General features: G+C 40.5%; 1 protein-coding gene across 3 annotated transcripts in view; it reads left to right on the plus strand.

Moving 5' to 3' along the window:
- The window catches only part of ap4e1 (adaptor related protein complex 4 subunit epsilon 1), a 79,162-nt gene that overhangs the window by 18,577 nt on the left and 39,996 nt on the right, over positions 1-20,589 (plus strand). Inside the window, exons 5-13 of one of the 3 annotated variants that reach the window (XM_080214045.1) lie at positions 3,729-3,850; positions 4,873-5,032; positions 6,649-6,815; positions 10,682-10,755; positions 13,171-13,293; positions 13,385-13,494; positions 13,806-13,945; positions 17,167-17,279; positions 17,672-17,790. In XM_080214045.1, coding sequence (XP_080070171.1) covers positions 3,729-3,850; positions 4,873-5,032; positions 6,649-6,815; positions 10,682-10,755; positions 13,171-13,293; positions 13,385-13,494; positions 13,806-13,945; positions 17,167-17,279; positions 17,672-17,790 — 1,128 coding nt within the window. Of the gene's footprint in view, positions 1-3,728; positions 3,851-4,872; positions 5,033-6,648; positions 6,816-10,681; positions 10,756-13,170; positions 13,294-13,384; positions 13,495-13,805; positions 13,947-17,166; positions 17,280-17,671; positions 17,791-20,589 lie in introns of all 3 variants that reach the window. The other 2 variants (XM_080214047.1, XM_080214046.1) reach the window with 2 other exon arrangements.

Raw genomic sequence — 20,589 nt, forward strand, 5'->3', positions numbered from 1 at the left:
ACTTTTTCCTACAGCCCTGCAATTTTCTTTGATCAGGAACCAACCAGTTTGTTCACATATGTTTGTTGCTAGCAATCCTGTTTAATTTTCTGTTCCACAAACCGTAGGAAGGAATTGGCCATTTGGCCCATTGAAGTTGATCCTCTCTTGATGCCACACTACAACACTGCTGCCACCGCACCCCCCCCCCCCCCACCCCACCCCAACAACCACCACCCCAACCCCTTGATACCTTTAGTGTTTAGAAATCTATTTTTTTATTCCTTTGATACGTTCAGTAACTTGGCCTCCATCACCATCTGTGGTGGAGAATTCCACAGCTTCACCACCACCTTAGTGAAATAATTTCTCCTCATCACAGTCTCAGATGGCCTATCCTGTATCCCTTGACCATGATTCCTTCCTTATCTTAATGAGGTGGACTTTCTAGTGCTTTGATCAGAGCTTGACCGTGTCTTGGTTTGGACGCCAGAGGAAATCATTTAATGGATAACATTTTAAGGCAAGAGTGATTTCTATCTTTAAACCAATATCTATCTAAATTATATTGTAATCAGCTAAAGATGCCGAAATACTGTGCTTTTTCAGAGCATGTTTGTTCTAAACCTGGAATTGGAGCTCAGTCTTTAAACGTTGCCAAAATCTATTGGATTATTTCTCTAACATTTAAATTAAGAAAATAAATTCAGTGCCTGCTTTTAAATAAAAATGCTGTGCTTACAGTGTCATACAACCATCTGCTCATATTCATTGTGGCCTTTGTTTTCCATGTTTAGCAAAAGCTGGAGCTTAGCACTTTATTCAAAGTAAAAATGTCCGTCAGGTGATGTCACAGCACAGAGGGCTTTGCCTGTACTTCCTGTAAAGGTGTTGGTCTGCGTGTGTGGTTTGTCTGTCTGACAAGTGGCCTGATGCTTCCAGTATTTGCTAATGAAGAATGTGCAGTGATGGATATTGAATGTCCAAGTCTGATGACAAATTTGAGGAAACTCTAGGGAACTATGTAAGGAGAAGAATCTCACTGTGATTCTGCAAGGAATGGTGGCACAGTGGTTAGCGCTGCTGCCTCACAGCTCCAGGGACCTGGGTTTGTTGATTCCCAGCTTGGGTCACCATCTGTGCGGAGTTGCACGTTCTCTCCATGTCTGCGTGGATTTTGACTGGGTGCTCCAATTTCCCCTCACCTGCAGATTAGGTGCATTGACCATGCTAAATTGCCCCTTAGTATTCCCAGAATGTGTAGGTTAGAGGGATTAGCAGAGAAAATATGTGGGATTACATGGATAGGACATGGAGGGAATTGTTGTCAGTGCAGACTTGATGGGCTGAATGGTCTCCTTCTGTAGGGTTTCTATGATTCTATGAAGCCATGGTAAAGGTATCTGAAGTTTAATCAGTTTTAGTTAAACAATTGAACTTTGAAGGAATGAAGCATCTTGGTCTTTATACTTGCTGGTAAGTAAAATGATGACTAGTATTAAAGACATATCAAACTTTCTTCATACCATAACATACCAGCAATCTATGCTAAACACATCAACATCACGTGGACATTGGGAGAGATTCTCCCTGTGAACTATGTGTTCTAAAATTAGAAGCGTGTTTACTATTTTGTTTTATATAACACAGAGGAAACCCGTCCCCCTTGGAATTAAATGTAAAAAAAAACAAATTCAATTAAATGAATGAACATCAACAGTACAATTGTTCCTTACTGTTCCCAATTACATGAAGAATTTTACTTGATAATTCAAGATTTTATTTAAAGAATATTGCATTTTTGTATATTTGTCATTAGCTGACTTAGCAAAAGAAAGACAATCTTGAGGATGTTGGCGGTATAAACATTAGTGCACTGGCATGATACGCCTCAGATTAAAAGGCTGTGTTTTCACCTCAGGTTGTTATTTCTGTCAGGATCACCTTTGTTTTTTAGACATGGAATGGGAACTGCAGGACTTCCCGAGACTATCCCAGGAGGGAAATGTTTGAAAAACGTATTGTGCTCTTGGTTCTCATACCAATTGATTGGACTTGCAGAAATGGCCATCCTCCAGACTGCAGTATTTGCAAAGTTGTTAGGGAAGAGAAATCACAGTGGTTAACACCACTGCCTTGCAACAGCAGGGACCTGGATTCGATTCCCGGCTTGGTTCACTATCTGGGTGGAGTTTGCATTTTCTCCCCGCGTCTGCGGAGATTTGCTCTGGTGCTGTGGTTTCCTCCCACATTCCGAAAGACATGCTGGTTAGGTGAATTGGCCATGCTAAATTCTCCCTCAGTGTACCCGAACAGTACCCGGAGTGTGGTGAGTTGGGGATTTTCACAATAACTTCATTGTATTGTAAACCTACTTATGACTAATAAATAAACTTTAAAACCAAATATTTTTTTTAAATGCTCTTAAATTTCAGCCCGGTTACAAATTTCCTTTTAATATTGGACAGCAACTTTTGATTCAGTGTAAGCATTAATGATTGTTAAATTGAGGTAATTTTAACAGTGCTTCAATGTGGATTCAGTTACTCATTAGTCACCTCTCCTGTACATCTTGTGGGGATATCAGGGGAAATGCACAATGGATGGCTGAAATCGCTTCGGTCTTTTATATGTTCCAAGTTTAAAACATTCCTTACCATGTAGAGTTTAAAATGAGTGCTTTTACAGGGTGATTACAATGAACTATCCAAGATGCCTCATAAATTTGCTCTGACCCCACAGACTGGTGAATTGTCGAGGATAGCAAATGGAAGAGTGCAGCATTGTGTGATAGGAAGTTAGGTTTGTGTCATGATGCTGTTTGAAATCCCCTGGAGGCAGTGCGCTCAGAAGAAATAAGCAATCAGTAGCTGCTAATGAGTTAGATTACATGGCAAATGTAGAAGTGAATCATGATGTATAGTTCTAACACTTGAAAGTTGAGTAATTTGTAATATCTGGTAAAATTCTAAGTGGTTAAATCTTGCTTTACAAAAGTGAAATTCAGGATAAATTATTTATCAGAATTGGAGTACGTGAATGCATCAAGTTGATGCATGTGCCAGAGGCGAGATAATTTGAAATTCTTTTAAACCTTTTGTATTCATACATTAAACACTAGTTCATTATATGTCTGGAATATAAATGTAGGAATAATGTGCTTTGCATTTCAAAGCAGTCATGAATATTTGGTCCACAGTAGTACTTGCGTTTGGAAAAGTGCTGCCTTTGTTCGCTTTTCATGTTGCTCACACAATATTTCATATATCACAAAACAATCATTTGATACATATTATCTCCCATCAAAATAGAGTTTAAAATCTATCACTTCATCCATAGTTTATTCAGCACCCCAACAATCCCCCAAATCTGCTCTGATTGGTGTCAATTACTGTCTGACTGTCTCGAGGTGCTTTTCCTGTTTTAAAAACAGCAGTTTACATTTACATAGCACCTTTACTTAATAAAAAGGCACGAGACATCTCGCGAGGCTTCATTGAATAAAATGAGACTGAGCCACGTAAGAATAATTGGGTCGTGACCAAAAGCTTCATCAAAATTAGAATCATAAAAGAATCCCTACAGTGCAGAAGGAGGCCAGTTGGCTCATCAAGCCTGCACCAGCAACAATCTCACCCAGACCCTCGCCCCGTAACCCCACGTATTTACTCTGCTAGTTCCCCCTAATATGAAACTCAGACTTGTGTTGCTATTGATTTTAATTCTGGAAACTCTTGTTCTAATTTCAGGATCTGCAGAGCACTAATCTTCTCGAGGTGTGCATGGCTCTAACTGTTGCCAGCCAACTTTTTCCACCAGATATGATTCCAGCAGTTCTTCCTTTGGTTGAAGAGAAGCTTCAGCACTCTAAGTGAGTGAATATAAATCAGGGCTGTTCCAGAATGGAAACATTCGGTCATTTCCAGGGCAATATTAGCACTTGTTTCATAAATCCAGGCAGACTGTGTATTGCATGTTGTGTTTTACTAGATTCACTAATACTTTCATTGGGAGGGGAGAAGACTGTCACTGTTAGCCAAGTATAATAACATGACAAATGCTGTCTTTACCATATATTTTATGATAAGAGAAGAAATTCCTTTCTCCTCCTCCTCCTCCCCCCCGCCACCCCCAAGCCTTTCTCCTTCCCTCCTACACCCTTTCCTCCCCAATGTACCAATTGGCAGGTTTGGTGAGAAGTTTAAAATAATCTTAACTTGTCAAAATGTGGACAACTGTAGCTACCTATACACAGGGAAAAGTCCAAACTGCTTAAACGCAAAGGTCTGGAAAAGTCCAGACTCCTTAAATACAACTTCACCTTTCAAGAGGAATAATGGTATTGTACTCCTGTCTCTGTAACCCACCACATTGTATAAGTTATCATGAAGGACAGGGAAATTTGCTGGTGCACATGAATCCAAGGGTTTTTTTCTTCATGATACTGAACTACAGAGGATTATTGACAAGAATTCTTGGATCACCCTCTGAGAGTAGCCATGATGTGGAGATGTTGGCATTGGACTGGGGTAGGCACAGTAAGTAGTCTGTCAACACCAGGTTAAAGTCCAACAGGTTTATTTGGTAGCACAGGCTTTCGGAGCACTGCTCCTTCATCAGGTTGGACTTTAACCTGGTGTTGTGAGATTACTTACTGTCCCTGAGAATAAGCATCTAGTCCATTAAAGGAAAGTGGGGGAGGGCTTGAAAGTTTCAATAAATTAAATATTCTTGAGATTGCTATTCGCAATGTGTGGAATGCTTAACAATGCACAGAAGATACATGTTTTACACTCATGCTTGTTTTATAAATAATGAATTAAAATTAATAATTATGAATATAAATCTGTGCGCAAAAATGTACTTAAAAACCAAAACAGTGCTTCTTTATAGGGAAATAATAAGAAGAAAAGCCGTACTTGCCCTGTACAAGTTTTATCTTATCGCTCCAAATCAAGTTCAACACATTCATGACAAGTTCAGGAAAGCCCTGTGTGATCGGGACCCGGGGGTTATGGCTGCCTCCCTTCACATCTACCTATTGCTGATTAAGGTACAATGCTATAACCAGTAATGGAAAAAATAAAGCTATTTTTAATTAAAGTTCTTTTTTAATTGAAGTTTTCTTACCTCCCAATCTAAGTCAAAACTCATGGTCCATTTGAGAGTTTTTCTAATGCCATCAATTCACACTGGAACTTTAAAAGAAGAATAATTAATTTGAATTGCGTGAATGATTCAAACATTTTTTAACTCTAGCAGATGTGGTTAATAATATTGGCAAGGTGCTGACTCTGGGGAATAGTGCGTGAACCAAGACAGCAAGTCTTGTCTGACCATTTTGAATCATAGAATCCCTGCAGTATAGAAGGTGGCCTTTGGCCCATCAAGTCTGTACTGGCCACAATCCCACCCAGGCCCTATTCTTGTTTACTCCACACATTTACCCTGCTAATCCCCCACACACTAGGGCCAATTTAGCATGGCTAATGCACCTAACTTGCACATCTTTGGAATTTGAGGAAACTGGAGTACCCGGAGGAAACCCACGTAGAAACGGGGAAAACATGCAGACTCTGCACAGACAGTGACCCAAGGCAGGAATCGAACCTGGGTTCCTGGCCACTATGCCATCCACCTTTAATTTGACTAGTTGATTTCACAGCTCAACATAATTCCTCATCATCCAAATGTGCATTTAGCTTCATCTTCCAGTCGGAGTCACTGGACAGCATTTAGGAGTAAATTGATTTATTGTTATATGTATATAGTGAAAAGAATTGTTTCTTGCATACTATACAGACAAAGCATATTAGACATAGAGAAGGAAAAGAGAGAGTGTAGAAAGTTTTTTTTAGTTTATTTACTAGTGTCACAAATAGGCTTACATTAACACTGCAATGAAGTTGCTGTGAAAATCCAGTGTTACAGTCATAGCTAGGGTGTAGAGAAAGATCAACTTAATATGAGGTATATCCATTCAGACGTCTGATGGCAGCAGGGAAGAAGCTGTTCTTGAGTTGGTTGGTACGTGACCTCAGACCTCTGTATCTTTTTCTTGACGAAAGAAGGTGGAAGAGAGAATGTCCGGGGTGCGTGAGGTCCTTGATTATGCTGGCTGCTTTTCCCAGGCAGCGGGAAATAAAGATAGAGTCAATGGATTGGAGACTGGTTTGCGTGATGGACTGGGATTTGTTCACAACTCTTTGTAGTTTCTTGCAGTCTTGGACAGAGCAGGCACCATACCGAGCTGTGATATAACCAGAAGATGCTTTCTATCGTTCATCTGTAAAAGTTGGTGAGAGTTGTGGCAGACATGTCGAATTTTCTTAGCCTCGAAGTAAAGGCATTGGTAGGCTTTCTTAACTATAGCATCAGTGTGGAGGGACCAAGGCAGGTTGTTGGTGTTCTGGACACCTTATTGAAATCCTCCTGTACCTTGCAGCACGCAGGTCCTACGAATAACTAACAACCCCGTTAGCGAGACTAATTCAGCATCTGCTAAAAGTCAAACCAACAGCTTTTGTTTTGAATGGCATAGAGCTACCACAATCAGTGCATGTTTGGGTAGCAGGGTCGAGTGATGACCGAGCAAATTTTGGGAGATAGCTCTGTTTGTTTTTCAGCTTTAAAGGAATGAAACTTACTAGTTTAATTCTTCAATTTTAGGAAAATCCAGGTGGCTATAAAGATTTAACCAGGAGTTTTGTAACAATTCTCAAGCAAGTAGTTGGAGGAAAACTCGCAGTGGATTTCAACTACCATAGTGTACCAGCACCTTGGTTACAGATTCAGCTGCTGAGAATTTTGCGGTTACTTGGAAAGGATGATCAGATGTAAGTTGTTCTTCATGTAGTTTTCCCTTTTCAAGTTTAATATTGCCATGCTTGGCAGTGAAAATGTTACTGGAAAATCTCATGTTGGCATTGCGCAGTGTTCACTGGGGAAAACAGTCTGCTTCTTACAGGCAGAAGATCGTTATATTACCACCTCTGGAACAAGTAAGCAAGCGGCATGATTAGAGCATTAATCATTGATTTCTGTGTACTGGACCATTACAGCTACCAATGCGAGGATTTAACTTGAAGATAGTTTTGCATAATGTTGTGTATGGGAAGTCCAAACATTATGTAACCGTTGGCTGAAATTGAGTAGGGACCAGAAGTCATTACCGGAATGATAGGGAGTGGGATAGCTTGATCTTGGGTTTGGACATAGCTTGGCACAACATCGAGGGCCGAAGGGCCTGTACTGTGCTGTACTGTTCTATGGGTATTATGTACAGATGTAAATTTGTCAATGTTGTGCATTCTGCCTTTATTCCTGTACTTATTTCAATATAAGTTCCTGTATCCGTCATAATGGTAACTGTCTCTGTAAGCTTAGCACACTAAATATACTTAAGTTTTAAAGTTTATTTATTAGTGTCACAAGTAGGTTTTCATTAACACTGAAATGAGCTTCCTAGTCTCCACACTCTTGACACCTGTTTGGGTACACGAAGGGAGAATTTAGCATGGCCAGTGCACCTAACCAACATATCTTTCAGACTGTGGAAGGAAACTGAGAAAACCCACGCAGAACATGCAAACTCCATACCGACAGTGACCCAAGCCTATATACACGTGTGAAAGTTGTACTTTTGAGATCCACGTTTTTAGGTCATACATAAAAGGGGTGATTTTTATTTGGGTATAGTTGATGGGTTGACATGGATGCTTGATTTGGGCTCAGATAAAATCCAGAAAAGACCATCACAGTGGAATGAAGGAAAGGTCAACAACATCAAATTCATAATCATTGTTCATAATCTGATCACTAATTTGAATAGATAACATAAACACATAAATGTTTGAAGCATTTATTTACTGGTCTTTGTTTTCATTAGCATTTATCAGCCACAATCTGATTGCAGGCTCGACGGGCTGAATTTGCCCACTCCTGCTCCAAATTCCTATTTTCCTATATATTTACAATGGATTTGATCATTAACATTTTCCAGATTATATGTTGATTTCGAAATTTTAAAAATTAGCATCAACTTTAACACGCACTGCATAAAAATAGAATTACAAATGAGACCAAAAGTGATGGGGTCAGTTTTTACATGAGTAGATATGGTACCTCTTTCCTGTTTGGTTGCAATTGCATTGACGAGGAGCATTACAAGTATATGTTTGCACATCCCATTATAAATGTCAACATCGGAACCCATAATGGAAAAGTTCACAGGAAGTGCATGAGGATTTCAGGACGCAGACAAGGATAATTCAAAATAGACATTTTTGTTCACTATTTATGCTATCCTTTTCCCCACAGTTTAGTTTATATATTGTGGGTTAAATTTGAGGCGTCAGCCTTGGCTTATGGAAATTATGTGGCGAATACTTTCAGAAGGGAAGCAGCATTAAGGGAATTGTATATTACGTTGAAACAATAACATGTCCTGAGATGATGAAAGGCATTATATAGTTGCCAGTTCTTTCTTCACTAAGGCACTTTAATTTCTATGCATCATCTGTTGTACTTCAAAGTTATTTCTGACTCATTCAATTTGAAGTTTTCTTGAATTGTCTGCCTGCCAGTATGGTTATAGAGATGTTTCGATTTTGTCAAAGTCTACAACTTCTCAGTTGCAATAAGGAGCAGCACGGTGATTAGCACTGATCTTCACAGCGCCAGGGACCTGGATTCGATTGCTGACTTGGGTCACTGTCTGTGTAGAGTTTGCACGTTCACCCTGTGTCTGTGTGGGTTTCCTCTGGGTGCTCCGGTTTCCTCCCACAGTCTGAAAGACATGCTGGTTAAGTGCATCAGCCATGCCAAATTCTCCCTCAGTGTACCTGAACAGGGGCCAGAGTGTGGCAACTAGGGGATTTTCACAGTAACTTCATTGCAGTGTTAATGTAAGACTACTTGTGACTAACAAATAAACTTTGAAGTTTTTAAACTTTTTAAAGTTAAATGTAGAATACAGCTACGATACTGATTGAATTATAATTTGATAAATTATCCAGGTCCCTCTGCATTTTAAATATTTGTGATTCTTTAGCCTAAAACTAGGAACCAACATTTAACAACATTTTACAACATTTTTGTCTGTGGTCAGATTCAGCTGGAGTTTTTAATTGGCTGGTTGGAGTCTATCTAGGGACGCATTTCTGTTTTTGAAAAAAAATTACAAATCCCATTACAATTTAAGAAAAAATTCTTATGAAATATTGGCTTGATGTAGTTCAGAAACAATAAATTTACTTTCATCTGATGCATTAATTTGGCCACTATAAATTATCACCTAGTTAGTAAATTAGAGATTTGTTTTCACCTTATAGTTTAATGTTGATATGCACCACCAAAACTGTACAGATCAGAAATTCCAATCTCTGGTTGCTGACACTCCTCCAGCTTTTATTCTCTAAGTTTGAATAAGACCTTTGATCATCAGGATGAGGTACTGGGGAAAGACCCATACTTGTGTGCCCCAACAAAAGGCAACATTTTCAGGAGGGAAGCTAATTAAAAGGACAAACTGCCTGCAGAGCAATTCATATTGGTTGTTTTATTACAACCTTTACTATTAATCATAAAGCAGTACAGCTCAGAAATATGTCCTTTGGTCCAACTAGTCCAGGCCAACCATGTTGCCCTCCCAGCTTGTCCCAATTGCCCGCATTTGGCCCATATCCCTCTAATCCTTCCCCATCCATGTACTTATCCAAATGTTTTTTAAATGTTGATATTGTCCCTGCATCAGCCACTTTGGCAACTTATTCCGTATACACACAGTGGTTATCACTGCTGCCTCACAGCGCCAGGGACCTGGCTTCAATTCCCAGCTTGGGTCACTGTCTGTGTGGAGTTTGCACATCCTTGTGTCTGTGTGGGTTTCCTCCGGGTGCTCCGGTTTCCTCCCACAGTCCAAAGAAGTGTGGGTTAGGTGGATTGGCCATGCTAAATTGCCCCTTAGTGTTAGGGGGACTGGCTAGGGTTAATGCAAGGGGCATGGGGATCGGGCAGGGTGGGATTGTTGTCATTGCAGACTTGATAAGCTGAATGGCCTCCTGTGCTGTAAGATTCTATACCCTCTGCATGAAGAAATTGCCCCTTTTGAATCTTTACCATCTCACCTTAAACCTATGCCCTTTAGTTTTCAATTCCCCTTTCCTGGAAAAAGGGCTATGTGTATTAGGAATTGCATTCTTAGCTGTCAGCCTCGGTTCATTGATAGCCCTTCCAGCTTTGAGATAGGCATTCGAGCCTGTCTGCAGTGACTTGGGCACGCAATCTAGATTGACACTTCATTGCAATACTAGGGGCATGCTGCATTGTTGGTGCTGCCATCTTTCGGATGAAATATTAAACTGAGGTGAGGCCCCGTTTGACCCCCTCAGGTTTATGTAAAACATTCCAAGGCTCTATTAGAAGATGAGCAGAGGAGGTTTTTAGGTTTGTGATCAATATTTATCCCTCAACTAACATCACCAAAGGAGCATAAATGGCCTCGTTGTTATTGTGGAACTTTGTGTGCAAGTTTGTCTAAATGTGATCATGTTTCAAAAGTACTTTGAGTTATGAAGTGCTTTGGGATGTCCTGTGTTTGTGCTACACAATTGCAAGTTTTTTCTTTGTTTCTACTTTTCTGTCTCTTTCATGTATTTACCTATGCAAATGTCTTTAAAATATGATGTTCTTTTTGGGGCAGAACAAGCGAACTAATGTATGATGTTCTGGATGAGTCTTTGCGAAGAGCTGAAATCAATCACAATATAACTTACGGTAAGTAATTACCTGAAAATGCAGCTTATTTTATTTGATTGTAGATCAATTCTCAAAAGGAGGAATGGCATATAGTCGTTTGGTAGCACTGAACTTGAGTATTTCTGAAAAACGGGACATGATGTCGAAACTTTTCATCTTTCACTCATCAGGACAAACTCAAATTTCCGAGGGAGCAACAATTTATACTTCATGAGAAAAAGGGTTCTGATTGATTGGCAACCTGACACTGAACGAAAGCATGGGGGTGGAGGGGGAGGGAAGCAACTGTTCCCTGATGCATTCTCCATGGCAATGCCTCAACCAGTTGGAGTCAACTGCTTTTCTACAACTTAACCATAAACCTGGGGGGAATAATATTTCTTCCTGGCGCATTCTTCATGGGAATGCCTCACCCAGTCCGTTTACTTTTGGGATAATTCTGCCTTTTCTGCCCATGAAGATGAAGGTGCTATTTTGCTGTGGCCCAATCGATTTGAATGCGGACCATGATGATTTTTAAACTAAAAGCCCATTAGTTGGCAGTTCATATTTTCTTTCTGGTAGTTAGTGTTGATCATCAAATATGTAGTCATCTGAATTTTCTGTATATTGTACGTGAAGTGCCATGACAGGAAACTTGGCTGCATTCTCTGTTGAAATCTTGGTAAATAAGTCCTCCGCTGCTTTACAGTTTTTGAAAAACGTGTGAAGTAGCTCAGTCAGTAATCTTAACTTGAATTTTGATCAGTAATGAATGCAAGCTGTTTCGGTTTTCGAAGCTAGATTGGATTACTGAGTTAAATTGCTTACAGATGCAGGTCAATTACGATCTATATACTGGCAATGGAAGCTGATTTGAAGAGCCTACGGTAATGGTGGGGGTAATTATTGCAATCAATGGAGCAGTTCAAGAGATTAAGATTAGTGAATTTGGGATAAACTGCTGCTTGTGATCACAAGATGTGGTATTGTACCTGACCTGCAAGTGCTTTACACTTGCTCCATAACAGATGTAGCATTTGACAGACCATGAGAAAGACTTCATTACTCCCCATCCTGCCAAGTGTTGCATCACCAATTTTATGACGTGGAATGTGGCAGAAAATGAAGTGTTATCTGTCATTTATTCTATAGTAAACCAATGGACAACTCATGTTCTGTCAGATATACCACATTTTAAATGCATTGTTCAAAATGTATGTTTCAGTATTTCCCACAACACCAGGTTAAAGTCCTAACAAGGTTTATTTGGAATCACAAGCTTTCGGAGCACTGCTCCTTCATCAGATGAGTCACCAGATGAAGGAACTAGTGTGGCAACAGTATCTCTCCCTCACTGTCAACAAAACGAAAGAGATTGTCATTGACTTCAGGAAACGTAAAGGAGAACATGCCCCTGTCTACATCAATAGGGGTGAAGTATAAAGGGTTGGGAGCTTCAAGTTTTTAGGTCACCAACAACCTGTCCTGGTCCCCCCATGCCGACTCTTTAGTTAAGAAAGCCCACCAACGCCTCTACTTTCTCAGAAAACTAAGGAAATTTAGCATGTCAGCTACGAGTCTCAGCAACTTTTACAGATGCACCATAGAAAGCATTCTTTCTGGTTGTATCACAGCTTGGTATGGGCTCCTGCTCTGCCCAAGACCGCAAGAAACTACAAAAAGTCGTGAATGTATCTCAATCCATCACGCAAACCAGTCCCCCATCCATTGACTCTGTACACTTCCCGCTGCCTCAGCAAAGCAGCCAGCATAATTAAGGACCCCATGCACCCTGGACATTCTCTCTTCCACCTTCTTCCTTCGGGAAAAAGGTACAAAAGTATGAGGTCACGTACCAACTGACTCAAGAACAGCTTCTTCCCTGCTGCTGTCAGACTTTTGAATGGACTTACCTTGCATTTAATTGATCTTTCTCTACAACCCTAGCTATGACTGCAACACTACATTCTGCACTCTCTCGTTTTCTTCTCTATGAACGGTATGTTTTGTCTGTATAGTGGGCAAGAAACAATACTTTTCACTATGTGTTAATATGTGTGACAAATCAAATTAAACCTGTTGGACTTTTGTGAGGTGTTGTGAGACTTACTGTGCCCACCCCAGTCCAACACCGGCATCTCCACATCAGTGTTTCTTGATGGGGCACGTCATATGTTCATGTGATGTGCTGCAATTTATTCCTTGTAGAGTAAGATGTTATATATGAATTCATAAGTATTACTTTCCAGCATTAGTCTCGATGATTGCTACAAATTTTCTTTCTCCTATAGTATTTTTGTCAACATTGTGTGGTAAGTTAATTGCACAATTTGCAAACACTTGAATCTTATTTCATTTGTTCATTTGGATACCTTTATCACTCATTTTGTTGGAATTTGAGACTGTAACCTCCTTATTTTCACAAACTTCTGCTTTAATGTTGTTTTTCAGCAATTTTGTTTGAATGTATTCAGACAGTATATACCATTCACCCAAAAGCAGATCTGTTGGAAAAGGCAGCAAAGTGTAATGGAAAATTTATCTTATCACCCAAAATCAACCTGAAATATTTGGGTAAGGATATTCTGTGAAGCGATTGCTTGTATTTTTACTTTACATTTTGCTTGCATTTTGAAAAGTGAGCCAATGCATTTTCATGTTCCAGGGTTAAAAGCCCTCTCGTATGTAATCCAGCAAGATTTGAATCTAGTCCTTCAGCACCAAATGACAATAATTGAGTGCCTGGATCACTCTGACCCAATTATAAAGCGAGAGGTAAGAGTTGTTTTGACCTAGGTTGTTTGAATATTAAGGCAAATGTTTCAAAGCACTGATGTGAAGGCTTATTGAGCACATTATTCACCAGGGTGTAATCTTAAATGTTCTTTTTGAGGTTTATCCAAGTTCACTTAAGTAAAGAGTCACCATAGGCCACAAATCAAAGTACAAAATGGATTGAGGAGTGGAAAATGCCTTGGGCAATTAATCCTTGCTAATCTGATTGTACAGCTTGATTGAAAGATTTCTGATTTCATTCATACTGTTTTGCTGTTTTTAATGTCATCTGAGTTGTACTCTTTCCACAGACACTAGAACTGCTTTACCGAATCACTAATGCCCAGAATGTTGCTGTTATCGTCCAAAAAATGCTGGACTATCTGAGACAAAGCAAGGATGAATACATTACCATCAGTTTAGTTGGCAAAGTAGCAGAACTTGCTGAAAAATATCCTTTCAACACAGCAAATCAGTTAAGATTTGTAGGTGTTATGTGAATTAATGGGCAGTGCTGTTTTTCTTTTGTTTCATAATTAGAGAGGGTTTGTTGAGATTGAAAATATGGAGTTATAAAACCTTTTGGCACTGATTTGAAGACCTTATTGAAACATATAAGATGATTAGAGGTTTAGATAGGGTGGACAGTGATAGCGTTTTTCCTCGGATGGAGAAAGCTAGCACGAGGGGGCATAACTTTAAATTAAGGGGTGGTAGTTATAGGACGGATGTCAGAGGTAGGTTCTTTACCCAGAGGGTGGTGGGGGAATGGAATGCCCTGCCTGCTGCAGTTGTAGATGCGCCTAGTTTGGGGGCGTTTAAGAGATCCGTGGATAGGTTTATGGATGGAAAGGGATTGGTTTAGGTTAGAGGGTCATTGCTTTTTTAACTGGCTGGCGCAACATCGTGGGCCGAAGGGCCTGTTCTGCGCTGTTATGTTCTGTGTTGTATGACAGTGTTTGTAATTCTGATTCTGTTGGGTGTGTTTGAAATGTGAACTGTGGGGGAGTCAATGACCTATAAGTATTATCTCTAGACTATCAAACCAGAAACTCAGCTAATGTTCCAGGGACCCAAGTTCAAATCTCGCCACAGCAGATGGTGGAATTTGAATTCAACAAAAAGTATCTGGAATCTACTGATGACCATAAAACCATTGTCACTTGTTGAAAAAAAAAACCCAGCCCAGTTCACTCATGTCCTTTAGGGAAGGAAATCTGCCATCCTTACCCGGTCTGGCCTACATGTGACTCCAGAGCCACAGCAATATGGTTGACTCTCAACTGCCCTCGGGTAACTAATGATGGGCAATAAATGCTGGCCCAGCCAGCAATGCCCAAGTCCCACGAATGAATAAAAAAACTAAATTTTTATACCGTGGTAAATTAAAATAGAAAACTGTGTACCTGTGGCATTTATTTTGCAGATGCTAAAATCCTATGATTCACCAGGTTCTGAGCACTAGGGAGTCACTTGGCTATATTTAAGGGAGTTGAAGGTGGCACATTGAATGCCTTGTTTGTTACTTTTTAAGGTGGTGTGTGTGGCGGGTGTAATCTACTCACCCGCATAGGTTTTGGCAAAGTGAGATTTCGCCTTGTAATTATAGTTGCATTTGTATTATTGGTTTACATTTCTGTATCACTGTAAATATGGTGGCTTCCTTTATGATAGAAGGCACTGAATGGAGGGGAAATTAGGACACTAGCGATATTTATAAAATTTAAATCTATTTAAATAAAAAAAGCAATCAGTCCTATTTTTGTTTGTCCAGAATGATTTGACTTGATCGTTACATCTTTAAGAATTATTTTACACTCCCTGATGGTTGTATCATGCAGCTAAGAAAGTGAAAATTCGCACCTCCTTTCTCAGTTTGCATTACTGGCAGAAGTTTGGGGCGTTATAAATCTCAGCTTTCTAAAAATGTGTTTCATAGAGTAAATGGAAGTGTTAGATTTAGATAAATTGTGCTGCAGTTGCATACTTGTCCAGGTTTCCCTGAAGTTAAAGTGCTTTGTAGCAGTTATATTAATTAAAGCATCCAGTTTGGGATTGTTAATTATATCCACGCATGTGCCAGACATAAGAATGCAGAGCAACACTTACTTCATTAGCTAATCTTAGCAAAAAAGTAGCTGTGAGAACAAAGTGGGGACACCAGCTTAACCTACATTCTTTGGTATTAAAAGTAGCAAAAGGGGAAATAATGTAAAAATGCTATTTTCAGTTGAACATTTTAAAAAGCTTGCAAACTCACAGTGCCCTTTTTTTGATACATTTATTTAGTACAACTTTATACTGAAATACGCTGTCCCTTTTTATCCTTAGAATCCTTAGAGTGCAGAGGGAGGCCATTGATATATTTGGGCAATGTAAAGTTTGTTTATTAGTCACACGTAGGCTTACATTAACATTGCAATGAAGTCATCCTACTTGCCACACTCCGGCGCCTGTTTGGGTACACTGAGAGAGAATTTAGCGTGGCCAATTCACCCAACCAGTATGTATTTCAGACTGTGGGAGGAAGCCAAGCAACAGGGGGAGAACGCAGGTGAAGGATGTGGTTAAGAAGGCGTAAGGTGTACTGGCCTTCATTAATCGAGGGATTGAGTTTCGGAGTTGGGAGGTAATGCTGCAACTTTATAAGACCCTTGTCAGACCCCACTTGGAGTACTGTGCGCAGTTCTGGTCGCCTCACTACAGGAAGGATGTGGAAGCTATTGAGAGGGTGCAGAGGAGATTTACAAGGATGTTGCCTGGATTGGGTGGCATGCCTTATGAAGATAGGCTGAGGGAGCTAGGTCTCGTCTCCCTGGAGAGACGAAGATTGAGAGGCGACCTGATAGGTTTGTAAAATGTTGAGAGGTATAGATAGGGTGGATTCTCGGAGGCTATTTCCAAGGGCTGAAATGGTCGCTATGAGAGGACACAGGTTTAAGGTGCTGGGAAGCAAGTACAGAGGAGATGTTAGGGGAAAGTTTTTCACTCAGAGGGTGGTGAGTGAGTGGAATCGGCTGCCGTCGGTGGTGATAGAGGCAAACTCGCTGGGGTCTTTTAAGAGACTTCTGGATGAGTACATGGGATTTAATGGGATTGGGAATTATAGATAGGCCTGGGTAGGTATAGATGTGCTCGGCGCAACTTGTGGACCGAAGGGCCTGTTTGTGCTGTAGTGTTCTATGTTCTAACGTGCAGGCTGCACATACACAGTGACACAAGTCGGTAATCGAACCTGGGTCCCTGGTGCTGTGGGCCAATCACTGTGCCACCATGTCGCCATGGCCATATCAAGTTTTTAAGTTTATTTATTAGTGTCACAAACAGGCTTGCACTAACACTACAATGAAGTTACTGCGAAAGTCTCATTGCCCCCACACTCAGGCACTTGTTCAGGTACACTTGAGGGAGAATTTTAGCATGCCCAATGCATCTAATCAGCATATCTTTCGGACCGTGGGAAGAAACTGGAGCACTGTGGAAGAAAACCCGCACAGAAACGGGAAGAACATGCAGACAGTGACCCAGGCTGGCAATCGAACATGGGTCCCTGGTGCTGTGATGCAGCAGTGCTAACCACCTAACCTGTACATCTCTCTATTTGAAAAAAATATTTGTTGCTGAAATAGTTTCTGTTTTGGGTTTGGTTTCTGTCCTTGACAACCCACAAACGTATGCTCCCAACAATGAGTGGTTTATACAAACGATGAATGCTGTGTTCTCTGTCGGTGGAGATATGATACCATCAGATATTCCAAACAACTTCCTGAGGCTGCTGGCTGAAGGTAATTAAACAGCAGGATGCTGTATAAATATAATAATTACAGATCAGTCTGAGACAGTTCTAACCCATAGCTAAGTAATTTCAGTTCACTAATTATTCTTTTTATGTCATGCATTTTATATTGCAGTGGGAAAAGCTTTTAAATTCTTACCAATTGCAGTTTTTTTCATTTCTGACACAAACCCCAGTCTCGTCATTTCATTACACTAACAAACCCATATTTTAAAAAATAAGTTGTGTTTATCTACTTTGATTTGTAACTGTGGGTGCACATGTGGGTGTAGTCTGTAATATACGGTTGATTATAATGATGTTGATTTTCCAAAGGTTTCATGGCAAATGTTTACAACTCGTGTTCTAATATTTAAAATACATATTTTTTAACCTCTCTAGGATTTGATGATGAAGTGGAAGACAAACAGCTGAGACTTTATGCAGTGAATTCCTATCTTGCCCTTTTGGGAAAGAGTAATATTCAATATCCGCAGAGATTCCTGCAGGTTATGAGCTGGGTAAGGTTGTAGCTAGAATGAATTGAGTATGTGAGCAGATCGGGAGTGTAGGGATCTTGCGGGCCACGTATTGTGCTATCAATCACATTCTGAAATATTTATCAGGGAAGCTGAATTGATTAGAAATAGCTACCGATGACAATGAAACAATTGTGATCCTGGATGGACTGATGGCAGACTGTCTGAAAATTGATTGTTCCGTCTTGAATTCCACTTGAATCTAAGCAACAAGTTGCCCAGAGACCAACACCCATTATTCTCAAGGCAGGCATTCTAGCTGCCAGAAAAGGTGTTTATCAACTGGATGTGGTTTTTTTTCCCCTTTATTCTTTCATAAAATCATAGAACCCTAAAGTGCAGAAGGAGGACATTCGGCCCACTGAATCTGTACCGATCACAATTCCATCCAGGCCCTATCCCCATAACCCCCTGCAATTACCCTAGTTAGTCTCCCTGACACTAACGGGTAATTCAGCATGGCCAATCCACCTAACCTGCACATCTTTGGACTTTCATGTGATCCAGGCATTGCTGGCAAGACCAGCATTTGTTCATCCCTAATTACCCATTTTAGATTGCGGTTAAGATTCAATCACATTGCTGTGGGTTTACAGTCACATGTTGGCCAGACCAAGTAAGGATGGTCTATTTCCTTTCTTAAAGGTATTCCCTTCTCTAAAGGACAGTAGTGAATCAGCTGGGTTTTTACGATCATCAGTGATCATTTGTCACCATTACTAGCTTTCTATTACAGGTTTGCTAATTGGATTAAGATTCCACCAGCTACAACAGTGGGATTTCAAACCATGTCCTCATTAGCCTGGATCCCTGGATTATGAGTCCAATGACATTGCCAATAAACCATCTGCCCTGGATTTATGCCACTTAATTTATATTATTTCTTCATTGGCAATTTGTGCACAGAGATAACCCTATGTTTGCTTAAAACTTTTGCAAACTCGAGTAAACATTTTTACAACCGGCTTAAAGTACTGCACTGATCAATCTAAAACTTCTTTGCCCACTTATTTATGCAGGGCCTTGGTGAGACCACACCTGGAATAGTGTGTGTAGTTTTGGTCTCCTTATCTGGGGAAGCATGTATTTGCAATACATGGAGTGCAGAGAAGGTCTTCTCACTAGTCTTCCCCTACTTGAAGGGGCTGACTACTTGTTAGAGTGACGTAGAAAATAGGAGCAGGAGGAGGGTATGTGCTCTTCGAACCTGCTCCGTCATTCATTATGACCATGGCTAACCATCCTACTTAATAGCCCAATCCTGCCTTCCTCCCCCATGTCCTTTGATCCCCTTTGACTCGAGTGCTACATCTAACTGCTACTTAAAAGCATACAATGTTTTGGCCTCAACTACTTTCTGTGGCAGTGATTTCCATGGGCTGACCACTGTCTGGATGAAGACATTTCTTTTCATCTTTGTCCTAAACAGTCCACCCTGTATCCTCAGACTATGACTGCTGGGTCTGGACACCTCCATTGGGAATATCCTTACTGCATCTACTCTGTCTAGTCCTGTTAGAATTTTAAACGTTTCTATGAGATTTCCCCCTCATTCCTCTGAACACCAGTGAATGCAATCTTAACTGACTCAATCTCTCCTCATGCGTCAGTCCTGCTATACCAGGAATCAATTTGCTAAACCTTCTCTGCACTCCCTGTATTGCAAAAACATGTTCCCCAGATAAGGAGACCAAGACTACACACACTATTCTAGGTGTGGCCTCACCAAGGCCCTGTATAATTGCAGCAAGACTTCCAAACTCATTGGATACCTAGCCATGTGGACTGTAATTTTGTACTGGCTATTTGACCGTAGCTTTTCCAGGTGAGTTGGTTGGATACCACACTGGAGCAGGACAGTTCTTTTATTTTGCCCCTACCAAGCTCAGGAGATGACACAGTTGTAACCCACATGCCTGAGATTAAATAACTCAACATGGACTAGTGTGCCCTGTCTAGATTTTACAGTTAATCTACTAGCATGAGCTTCCTGGGTTATTATGAGAGCTTGCATTTTATTTACACTGATCCTGTTATAATGTCATTGCCTTTTTTGAACAACAGTCACATAAGTTCATAAGATACAGGAACAAAATTAGGCCATTCGGCCCATTGAGTCTACTCCGCCATTCGATCGTGGCTGATATGCTCCTGATCCCCATTTTCCTGCCTTCCTCCCCGTAACTCTTCAACGCATTACCAATTAAAAATCTGTCTAACTCCTCCTTAAATTTACTCACTGTCCCAGCACCCACCGCACTTTGGAGTAGTGAATTCAATCGATTCACCACCTAAACATGGATATCCGGCCTGTGAGATTTCACGTCACCTGCAAGGGACATTGATAATACAGCACTGCATGGAGACATACAAAATTGTGCAAAGATGCAGTAGCTGATGTTTTACGACTATAAACCTGACATAACCTGTGAATTCTAAATGGGTTGCTGTATTTTGATCAAAAAATCTGTGACAAACTTTTTGTACATCTTAAAAAACAAAAGCGCTGTTGTTTTTGAGAAATCATGAAAATTCATTTCACTTTGGGTGGTACAGTGGTTTGCACTGCTGCCTCACAGCCCCAGGTTCAATTCCGGCTTGGGTCACTGTCTGTATGGAGTCTGCATGTTCTCCTAGTGTCTGTTGGGTTTCCTCCAGGTGCTCCGGTTTCCTCCCACAGTCCGAAAGATGTGCTGAGTAGGTGTATTGGTCATGCTCAATTCTCCCTCAGTGTACCCAAACAGGTGAAAGTGTGAGACGACTCGGGAATTTTCACAGTAG

This window comes from Carcharhinus amblyrhynchos, chromosome 28 (assembly GCF_965287045.1).
Source record: "Carcharhinus amblyrhynchos chromosome 28, sCarAmb.v2.hapA, whole genome shotgun sequence".
Taxonomy (NCBI): domain Eukaryota; kingdom Metazoa; phylum Chordata; class Chondrichthyes; order Carcharhiniformes; family Carcharhinidae; genus Carcharhinus; species Carcharhinus amblyrhynchos.